Source organism: Triticum aestivum, chromosome 2D (genome assembly GCF_018294505.1).
Source record: "Triticum aestivum cultivar Chinese Spring chromosome 2D, IWGSC CS RefSeq v2.1, whole genome shotgun sequence".
Classification (NCBI taxonomy): domain Eukaryota; kingdom Viridiplantae; phylum Streptophyta; class Magnoliopsida; order Poales; family Poaceae; genus Triticum; species Triticum aestivum.
Window position 1 is genome coordinate 12,551,476 of NC_057799.1, and position 11,012 is coordinate 12,562,487.

The window sequence follows — 11,012 nt, forward strand, 5'->3', positions numbered from 1 at the left end:
TTTTCATTATTTCACGTGTTTGTTATGCTATCATGATTGGAGATGAATAGATTGAAAGTTTTCTCTCAAAAAAAATACAAAAAGATGTCATTTCTAGAAAAGCACAAGGACCAACAAATAGCACTTGCCCCAACATTACCCCAAATATCAAAATTTTAGTAAGACCAGACAACGAGTTGCCAAATACTCCCACCATTCACAAATATAAGATGTTCTAAAAAGATCGGAATCGAATGCATATAAACACATTTTATTGTATTTGTTCACTCATTTTAGTCCGTGTATGGTTCTTATTAAAATATACAAAACATTTTATATTTGCGAACGAATGGAGTATATTGGAAACACTTATCTTAGAAGGAGAAAGACCACAGGCCTTCGCATCAATTGATGCACAAAGTCTTAATTTAACGCACAATTTAATCTCTTAAACGATAAATGTAGAGCCCACCACCCAAGGCCCATAGAGATTACATGATACAGTTGTACAACACCATTCCCTTTACTGGACCAACGTCCAAATCTGCTGGAGTAACCCCGCGCTAAAATAGTACTAGTAGTAGTTAGGCGATTGCCCAATTTATTTATTTGTCCATTTCCCCGGGACAAACATGAAATGTACATGACGCAAAGGAGCACAACTGGGTAAATTGTCCACCACAAAGATATGAATCAGCTTTGCAGTGGAACCTCCTTATACGGCAATGCCACTACGTGCAACTGGTTCTTTCTCCTCGCCGTTATGCCCACGGTCATGTCCATGTCAAGCTCAGTCCCACCGGTTGGGAGGCTCCAATCAAAGTAGTAGAGAAGGCGTGCCATGATTAGCTCCAGCACGGCCAACCCAAAGGTACTGCCGGGGCACATTCTCCGCCCACCTCCGAATGGAAGGTAGTCGAACCTGGGTCCTTTGTCATCAGCCATACTGTCCTCGAACCTCTCTGGCCTGAACTCATCAGGATCGTCCCAACTCTCTGGGCTCCTACCGATAGCCCATGAGTTGACCATGAGCCTGGAACCCTCGACGATCTCAAAACCCCCGACATGGCAGGTCTCCCGGCAGATTCGGGGGACCAGCAGCGGCAGCACCGGGTTTAGCCTCATGCTCTCCTTGATGACCATCCTCATGTAGTGTAGCTCATGTATGTGCCCCTCGTGCTCTTGTGGGGTCTTGCCGTTGAATGTTCGCCGCACCTCTGCCTGTACCTTGGCCATCGCCGGCGGGTTCCTCACGAGCTCTGACATGACCCACTCAGCCGCCGTCGCTGTGGTGTCAGTCCCTCCCGAGAACATATCCTACACGAAGAAATGGACGGCATGACATATTCGCGAATATGAAAAAAATGTTTACCCTAAAACAAATTGTTGCTCTAGGACATTTGCGAGTGATTCACCACGGGAAATGTAAATACGTACCACTATGATTGCTTTAATGGTTGTGGTTTCGATGGGGAATTCAGGGTCTCCCCCGTCCCTGATCCTAAGCATGACACTCAGAAGGTCATCACCTTTCTGGTCGCTTTTAGCGATGATCTTGTCAAGCACGGCGTCCATCTGACGGCGCGCCTGCCACAGCCGGCGTGTAAGCCCGGTGACGGTGTCCATGAACCCCAGCCCCGGGAAGAGGTCCCCGAAGCTGAACCCGCTGCTGATCGTCATGCCAACGTTAATGGCCGCCAGCAACTGCTCCTGGAGCTCGCGCCCGGCGACCTGCCCGAAGGCCGTCTGCTCGGTGATCGCGTTGGAGCAGGAGACGAGCAGCAGTGCGAGGTTGACGGGCCTCTTGCCGCCCTGGCCCGCCTCGTGCACGGCCCTCACCAGCGCCAGGGTCTCGCTCTCCCTCACGGGCATGAAATGCCGCACCTTCCGCTCGCTCAAGAGCTCCATCCTGCACAGCTTGCGCAGCGTCCGCCAGTACGCGCCGTACGGCGCGAACCCGATGTCGAGGTTCCCGTACAGCATCACCTCCGACACCAGCAGGCTCGGCCGCGACGCGAAGTTGAGGTCCTTCTCCCGGAGCACCTCCTGCGCCGCCGACGGGGAGGAGATGATGATCGTGTCCACCTGCCCGAGCCGGAGGCACATCACCGGCCCGTGCTTCTCCGCCAGGTCCCGGAGGACCACCGGCAGCTTGGACGTTACGATCTGGTGGAGGTTGCCCACCAAGGGTAGACGCCATGGCCCAGGAGCAGGCCGCCCAAGCTTCTTCTTCTTCTTGCCACTTGCTGCTGCCAGTCTTTTGCGGCTAAGCAAGCTTAAGGCCACCACTGAGATGACAGAAAGCAAAAACAGGGACGTGGCTACGCCTAGGCTTAGCTCCATCTCCATGATCGATGCTTTCCTAGTATTTTGCTATTTTGCTTGCTTGGTAACAAGAACAACAACAACAACAACAACTGGCCGGCCTTTTATAAGCTAGCTAGCCTCTCTACAACACATCCCATGCATCTGTCCGGTCCAATCTATTGAAATATCCTAGTCCTAGTAATAAATTATAAAAGTTGCAGCTCGATCGAGAGCTGCACTTTCAAACAAATAGAGCTAACACTCCAAAACAGAAACGCGATGACTAAAAATAGAAACAAGTTATATGCCTCATGTTGTCTCCACCCCTGTGGCTGCAATTACGCACTACCTCCGTCATCCTGATTTATTGGTCCCTTCGCATTTTGTGCTAAATTTTGATCTTAGATTTAACTAACCAAATGTTAATGCATGTAACCAAAAATAATATCACTGGAAACTTGTTCAAATACGAATCCAATGATGTAATTTTCGGTGACATGCATTATTATTTTCTTAGTTAAATCTATGGTCAAAGTCTGATACAAAATACTAAGGGGACCAATAAACTAGGACGGAGGTAGTATTCAGTAGGGATGAGTTTTTATATATGTACTCCCTCCATTTTTATTTACTCCGCATATTGGGTTTGTCTAAAGTCAAACATTATATACTTTCAACAAGTTTGTAGAAAAATACCCCCTTCATTTCTAAATATAAGCCCTTTTAGAAATTTCAATACGACTACATACATATGTATATAGGCATATTTTAAAGTGTAGATTCACAAATTTTGCTCCGATATTGAAATCTCTAAAAGATCTTATATTTAGAAACGGAGGTAGTATATATGAATATATACACCACCAAACCTATACCAATGGATTCATCATTGCATATATTTTCACATCATATAAATTTGTTACTGTAAATGTTCATATTATTTTCTACAAACTTGGTCAAATTTTATAAATTTTGACTTCAGCTAAACCTAATATGCGGAGTAATAAAAACGGAAGGACTAAGAGATAAGAGAACGCCATGCAGTTTACTCTGGTTCAAAAAAATTATAAGACCTATAACTTTTAAACCGCATTTAGAAATTAAAATATATTTTCACGTATTCTTCAAAACAAGCATATGTCAGTGCTGGATGCATCTGTTTGAGGGACAATTAATATGGAATGGAGGGAGCAGCTTATTCTACACGCCTAGTAAAATGTACATAAAATAATTTAATTTGTAATGTAGTAAATTAGTAACTTGGGTTATAAATAAATTATTTCGGAATTACTACATTTTGCACAATGTTTTACTAGATTATGTATAGTGTTACTAGGGATGTAGAATAAGCATTTTATACTCATGCATAGAATAGCGCTACTGATGGACCTCCCACGACGAGCTCTTCAAAACTAGCTTATTCTACACCCCTAGTAAAGTACACGAAATATATAGTAATTTAGTATACATAATTATGGGGTCCACCGGTAACATATGTGAGCGGTTTGGCTATTGGGCCCACACGATAGTGGAGTGGGTTAGTCAGATTGCAGATTACAGTGGCCATCAAAGAGTCGTCTTGAGGATTCCTCTCTTCAGATTTGGTGGCTGCTACCGACAGCTTGTCCTGGCAAGGTAGTGAGATGCAATCGGAAGACTCTTTTGTGGATTTTGGCAGCTCTCACTCTGGCCATTGTCCCTTCGATGGTGAGAAGCAATCTATGGATGGTGGCTTAGTGCAGAGGGTATGGTTGTGCGAGAGCTACAGTGGGATTTCTAGCCCAGCGCATGTAGTGGTTGTGATTGTTGAGAAAGTGGTGGTGATAACGCGTGCTTGACTTCAATTTGGTGGTGCTTCTCGATTACCCTTTCTTGAGCTCTGGGTTGAAAAACCTAAGTGGCTCGATTTGGTTTTACCTGGTAATTATGATGTTTTTGCATTGTCACCTTGAAGAATCATTGCTCAGATATGCTCAGAGTGGTTCTTCAAGGTGAAAACCTAAAATTCTAGCCTTTGGTGGTTGGATCCGGGGATGGTGACGCTTGTGCATCTTCCTCTTCTTGAAGGTGTTTTTGTTGAAGAACATCCTTGTCTTTGTGGTGTCAAGAAATGGTTGGTGCGGATATGGTCAACGTTGTAGTTTGTTGATCACTGTTTAGATCCCTTTAGGGGAAAAAAATCTCGCTTAGGCATAGCTTTGGTCCTATATGACTTTGCTCTTTGCCGGCGTGTTTTCTGTGTGTGTGCGTTGGTGTTGACTATATGCATCTTAACTATGCAGAGGCCGGATGTGTGCTCATGGTGTTTGTATCCACTTGATGCTCTATTTTGAGTCAATTAAGTTCATCCTTTAGTGAAAAACAATTGGTATGGTTGAGAAAGCCATATCTTTTCCCTTGGGAAAACTACTATATGTACACTGTTCAGGTCTGTCAAAAAAAGAAAGTGATGTCACTTGTGTAAGAGGTAAGAGAAAAGTCATGTGCATGTATCTTGTTGTTTCTCAGCGACTTCTTTATTGGAATGGTGACACGGTGGAGCATTTTTCCTCTCATGCCTCTTGACATCTAGTTCCTCTTTGTCCTGTATGGGGAAGCTAGATGCATTTTGCTGGGCCGAAAATAATGCATGTTTGACCCACCATCAATTTCCATTATTTGCAATATGCATGTGGAATCTTCAAAATATGTTTGAATGGTCACAACTCATAAGAGCAATACCGTTGGAAAAGGAATGTGCATTCGGTCTATCTGGTCGACGCATAATGGTCACCCTGTGTGGACAAATCAGTTGTCTGCTGTGTATATAAAGTCGCTGTCATGTCAAAAGAAAAATGAAGTCATTGTCAAAACTACAGACTTAAATTGAAAAATCTTGTATGGAGATTTATTACTGTACAGTTCGTTGAAAAGTCTTGGAGCCAATTCAGCAGTCTTCCACACATGTTTCAGCAGTCTTCCACGCGATTCAGCAGGGCCACCGTTTTCTATGCGTGTTAGCCAGATTGTCCAAGGATGAATGGGCGTGCGTACCGAGGAACATTGGTGTGAATTTTCTCACTTTGGCCTGAGCTTCAGTACAAACTGCTTGAAGTAAGGAGATATTTCAAATCAGCTCGACCAGCTAGTCCTCGTATTTTTCAAACTCGTGCGACTGACGTTGCGACGTGGACGGGCTAAGGCTGGTCATAGTGGAAAGTAATTTATACTGTACTTAATACTATCATAGATAATTTCATTTATTAGCTTATAGACTAATTTATTGTTAAAAAGCGTTATGTAATAGTAATATATTATGTTACCACAAACATCTCTCACCATGGATCATTAATGCAAGAGCTGCAGTCAAGCTGCGAGGTCAAATCGTTTGGTCACTGCATGCAGCTACATCTGCATTTCCCATTTTTACCATATTCCTGAAGTTGTCAAAGTGGTCGACGAACAGCTGGAACATCACTATTAGACGTCACATACAAGGAATGTATGGCAAGTCCAAATTTCTTCTATACTTGGACTTTTCAGCGGTTTGGCGCAGAAAAATATGCGTTAGCTGAAGAAGAGTCGCAGGATGCTTACCACCTTATAAAACATGTATTCCTTTCACCGGCGGCCGGAGCTACATCAACGAATCCCATTCACCATATTTCTGAAGTTGGCGCAGAGGCACAGTTAGCTTCTCAGCCGACCCCTCTGTTTGCTGCTATATTAAAACCCTGAGCCAGTGAGGTGATCGCCCCATTTCCCATGGCGAATCCTGCACGAGTTGGTGCCTATTCCATCCTCCTGCCATCTGCACCTCACCAGGCCGTCCGCCTCCCGGCGGCTGCTCCACCATCTGCGTCAAAGTGTGAGTTGCAGATGCACCATGATGGAAGAAGCAAGCCTCCGCGCGTCAGCCTCGCCTGCTCAGCCTCCAACCTTCCTTGCACCGAACCAGGTGCGCTACCTCTCCATTTCTTCTCCTTCTGCTAGGGAGTAAGAGTCCATAGCTTTGCTTGGATGGAGTCTTCTTCACTGTTTTAAATAGCCCGCTATAGCTCCGCTATAGCACGCTATAGCATTTACAGAAGGTCTTGCGCTAAGAGACTTTGATCCAAATAAATGAACAAACATTTTAAATAGCTCGCTATAGCTTCGCTATAGCACACTATAGCATTTAGAAAAGGTCCGTCGCTAAGAGGCTTAGCGCGCTATTTAAAACTATGGTCTTCTTTGGCCGGAGCATTTTCGCACAACATGAGGTAGTCGTTGCTTATTTTCCGCCCAAGGGATACGCAATATAACAATACTCTGTTTTTTTATGAGAAAACTTCCAATCTATTCATCATCAATCCTGGCAGTACAAGTGTACAACGAACACCAGAAATAATAAAAATTAAATTAGAAATATAACTGTCCTCTGTTTACCAATGCTTGAAATCTGGGCTTTCTTAAAGTTACTTTTGTACTTAAGCTTGCTACTTGATATTTATATTTAAACATAGAGTCATATCCAATCTAATCGATTTGTGGCATATATTCCATCCGACAGCATATGTCCTCAAGGCAATGTTGGCAGAAGAAACCATAGGACCGCGCAGTGATGTGGTATGACCATCGCTCTCCCAACTCTTGTTTCGACTAAACATTTGAAGTTCGTGCCATGATGAGATTTGTGTTGCTTTCATGAATATAAATTAGGAACGGGATGCTAGAATACGAAAGCATCTCAAAAACCCTGAACTCTCGCCGTCTGCGTATGACACGGCATGGGTGGCTATGGTGCCATTGCCGGACTTCGATCCGCAGGCTCCATGCTTCCCTCAGTGTGTTGAATGGATATTGCAAAATCAACACTCTAGTGGGTCTTGGGGAATCAATGAATTTGGCTTATTAGCCAACAAGGATATTATGTTATCCACATTGGCCTGTATCATTGCACTTCATAAGTGGAACGTTGGCTCCGACCACATAAGGAGAGGTACGTGTATTGTCTTAATACTTGTATTTTTAACTTTCTTCTTTGAAAGATCTTCACACGCGTAAAATGACACTCGCAGGATTAGAATTTATTGGAAGGAATTTCTCCACTGTCATGGATGATCAAATTGTTTCTCCAGTAGGCTTCAATCTCATTTTCCCTGGTATGCTTAACCATGCTTTCGGGATGGGTTTGATAATTCCAGTCACAGAAGCTGATATCAATGGGATACTTCACCTCCGTGAGATGGAGCTGACAAGGTATGAAATGAAAAGGAGAAGGGTGCCATGCCTATTGGTGTGATTTTGTAGGAATCAAGTTTGACACGGGAAAAGGGTGTAGAGTATCAATTATACGTTCTTTTGATGTAACATATATAATAACAGATTTATACTTGATTTTATTTAGATTAAGTGAGGAGAAATCGTGTGGGAAAGATGCATATTTGGCCTATGTTGCTGAAGAAGGGTTAGTAAACCTGCTGGACTACAATCAAGTGATGAAGTTCCAGCGAAAGAATGGGTCGTTGTTCAACTCTCCTGCCGCAACTGCTGCTGCATTAGTGCACTACTATGATAATAAAGCTCTCCAGTACCTCGACTCCATTGTCAGTATATTTGGTGGTGCAGGTGTGTATTTCTCTATTTTACTTTGTGGGGCATCTCCAAGGGTGCAGATTGTTGCTATATACTTAATGCCATTATACATTTACAGTACCAACAGCGTACCCACAGAATATATATTATCAGCTCTCAATGGTGGATATGCTCGAAAAGATCGGAATATCTCGCCATTTTTCGAGTGACACAAACAGCATCCTGGACAAGGCATACATGTAATAATCCGGAGTAAATACCTGATACCCTAGTAGCTAGTATGTCAACTTGACTGTATTCACTTTGCAGTTCCTGGTTACAGAGAGACGAGGAGATCATGCAAGATGTAGAAACATGTGCAATGGCGTTTCGCCTTTTACGGATGAATGGTTATGATGTGTCGTCAGGTACATATATACTTTGATCAAAATTCCATGTCCTAATATCTTTCTCTTCTGGCCTTGATTTAACTCACTACAATTCAAAATTATTCTTGCACAGATGACTTGTCCCATGTTGCTGAAGCCTCCACTTTCCATAGCTCACTTGAAGGATATTTAAATCATACAAAATCTTTATTGGAGTTATACAAGGCTTCAAAAGTATGTTTGTCAGAAAATGAATTGATCCTGGAGAACATAAGCAACTGGTCAGGCCACTTATTGGCAGAGAAATTGCGCTGTGATGGGACACAAAGAATGCCAATTTTTGGAGAGGTAAGTGCATGAAAGTTAAAATCTGCATTTCATTTGGCAGTTCAGTTGAAATTTAACTTGGTTCTTTGTAATTTCAGGTAGAATATACTCTTAAATTTCCCTTTTATGCGACAGTAGAACCTCTAGACCATAAGAGGAACATTGAACATTTTGATTCTAGGGTTACTCAGCAGCTAAAGAGAAAAAACATGTAAGGCTCTCTTTTCAAAAAAAAAATATGCCTGTGATATGATGTCAATATATGTTAAATAAATGAAAATATTTTTATGATTCAGGCCATGTCATGTCAATCAAGATCTTCTAGATTTTGCCGTTGAAGATTTCAGTTTTTCTCAATCTATATACCAGGATGAACTCTGCCACCTCGAGAGGTAATTTGACTGTCATTTCATCACTTGCTTTCACAAATGTATTTGTAGATTATTTGAATTACTTTCTGCACTGGCAGTTGGGAGAAAGAAAACAGGCTGGAACAGCTTAAATTTCTACGCAAGGGGAGTCTGATAAATTGTTATCTCTCTGCTGCTGCCACCCTATCCACTCATGAACTCTCTGATGCTCGCATTGCATGTGCGAAAACTATTGCGCTCGTACTTGTTACTGATGACTTCTTTGATGTTGGAGCATCGAAAGAAGAACAAGAAAACCTCATAGCATTAGTAGAGAAGTACAATCCTTTAACTTTATTTCACTGTCTACACTTTCCGAAGTTGTGTTGGCGTGTTATGCATTGCTAATGAGTCATCCTCCCTGTTTTTCCAATGGTTGTCTTAGGTGGGATCACCATGACGAAGTTGAGTTCTGCTCTGAGCAAGTAGAAATAGTATTTTCTGCTTTTTATAGTACAGTTAAGCACATTGGAGAAATGGCTTCCGCAGTGCAAAAGCGCGATGTTACAAAACACCTGAATGAAACAGTGAGTTTCTTGTGTGACCTTCTGATTGTGAGATGCATTATATCGAGACCCAAGTTGATAAGTACGTACCATGTTGAAGCTAAGGCTAGCTACGTACAAAATAAATAGGAAACACCGTATATTAAAAAGTTATATTCATCTGCAGTGGCTACATTACTTGAGGTCTGCAGCGACTGAGGCGGAATGGCAACGGAATCAATATGTGCCAACAGTTGAGGAATACATGATAGAAGCGGTTAACTCATTCGCAGAGGGGCCCATTATGCTAACATCACTATATTTTGTCCAACAAAAACTCGAGGAGTACATAATCAAAGACCCGGAGTACCATGAGTTGCTTAGAATAAAGGGCAACTGTGGCCGTCTCCTGAATGATACTAGGGGCTTCGAGGTATTTTCCGTTCCTGTTCTAACAAAATATTCATAGCAATGAGTTATCACTGTCATGCAGATTAATCTTGACACTGGGTAGTTTCTAATATGATAAATGATCTACTTGTTGCAGAGGGAGTCCAGTGAGGGAAAACTGAACATCATCTCACTGCTTGTTCTTCAGAGTGGAGGTTCCATGTCCATAGAAGCTGCTCAAGAGGCGGTACAGGAGTCTATAGCCTCATGTCGGAGAGACCTGCTAAGGATGGTTGTTAGAGAAGACCGTGTAGTTCCTAGGGTATGCAAGGAGGTGTTCTGGAGGTTTTGCAGGACAGTTCACTTGTTCTACTGTCAGACTGACGGATTTTCCTCGCCCAAGGAAATGCTCCGCACGATGAACGCAATATTCCGAGAGCCACTCAAACTCCAACATACCAGTCCTTTGGATGCTCAGTCAGAACAATAATCAAGCATTCCTTATGGTGTTGTCAGGATTCTCACACCGAGATCTGATTGCTACGCATGTCGCTAGTAAAAGGGCAGCAACTCATGAAAGGATCTCCGTCATGTGGTTTGAACCTTTTTGGTCAATCAAATCGATACCTCACCTGCAAAAACAAAATGGCATAGATACTTGGAGGTGATGTTTTGAGTGCTATTAAAAAATGTTTGTTTATGTGTTTAGACCTAAGTCCCTTAGGGAAGGACCTCTTCTAAACGCAATGGCATTGCTATCGCTCTGTTATACCGCGCTATTTAAAACCATGGATTAAATGGAAAAAAAGTTGTGTACACCTGCGGCGGCGGTGCAATTCTTGAAAGAAAAATCACCTAGTGCTAAAATCACTGAAATGGGCCAAATGGCCGAAAGTTTCATTTCATTCCAACTGAAAACTTGTCAAAAACTAACTCAAAACTGGCCGAAAATAACCGGTGATCACACACGGCCACCAGTATACAATTGCATCTTAAGAAAGTAGGCAAGAATGCATCCAACCTCGCTCATGCCGACCAGGTCTTCACCGGCAACAGCGTTCGCGGTCCTGCCAATGCCATGGTCCTCTTGGCACGGGGACGTTGCTGCTGCCTGGCTCTCTTCCTGTCGACGGTACATTCCCACGGGGCCATCGTATGCATCGAATAGCTCAACGTGTGTTTTCATGCTC

At 43.0% G+C, this 11,012-nt stretch overlaps 2 protein-coding genes across 2 annotated transcripts; one reads left to right on the forward strand and one right to left on the reverse strand.

The window, feature by feature from the left end:
- Window positions 1-406: 406 nt before the first annotated feature.
- LOC123048258 (cytochrome P450 99A2) lies at window positions 407-2,362 on the reverse strand. Its single transcript, XM_044471395.1, has 2 exons — window positions 1,417-2,362; window positions 407-1,296 (listed from the first exon to the last, which is right to left on the reverse strand). Exons 1-2 carry the CDS (start codon window positions 2,326-2,328, stop codon window positions 673-675), a joined length of 1,536 nt encoding a protein of 511 aa, XP_044327330.1. The 5' UTR covers window positions 2,329-2,362; the 3' UTR covers window positions 407-672.
- Window positions 2,363-5,925: 3,563 nt separating this feature from the next.
- LOC123048259 (9-beta-pimara-7,15-diene synthase, chloroplastic) lies at window positions 5,926-10,628 on the forward strand. The gene is made up of 14 exons (XM_044471396.1): window positions 5,926-6,223; window positions 6,818-6,873; window positions 6,967-7,246; window positions 7,326-7,506; window positions 7,655-7,875; window positions 7,961-8,081; window positions 8,152-8,249; window positions 8,344-8,558; window positions 8,636-8,748; window positions 8,834-8,929; window positions 9,007-9,225; window positions 9,333-9,474; window positions 9,620-9,865; window positions 9,980-10,628. Exons 1-14 carry the CDS (start codon window positions 6,031-6,033, stop codon window positions 10,310-10,312), a joined length of 2,514 nt encoding a protein of 837 aa, XP_044327331.1. The 5' UTR covers window positions 5,926-6,030; the 3' UTR covers window positions 10,313-10,628.
- Window positions 10,629-11,012: the final 384 nt, after the last annotated feature.

Coding starts and splice junctions, on each gene's coding strand:
- LOC123048258 (XM_044471395.1), bottom strand. CDS start 2,328: ATGGAGATGGAGCTAAGCCTAGGCGTAGCCACGTCCCTGTTTTTGCTT. Junction 1,297..1,416: donor CCATTAAAGCAATCATAGTG/GTACGTATTTAC, acceptor TTCTTCGTGTAG/GATATGTTCTCGGGAGGGAC.
- LOC123048259 (XM_044471396.1), top strand. CDS start 6,031: ATGGCGAATCCTGCACGAGTTGGTGCCTATTCCATCCTCCTGCCATCT. Junction 8,082..8,151: donor ATCCTGGACAAGGCATACAT/GTAATAATCCGG, acceptor TTCACTTTGCAG/TTCCTGGTTACAGAGAGACG. Junction 9,475..9,619: donor CAAAACACCTGAATGAAACA/GTGAGTTTCTTG, acceptor ATTCATCTGCAG/TGGCTACATTACTTGAGGTC.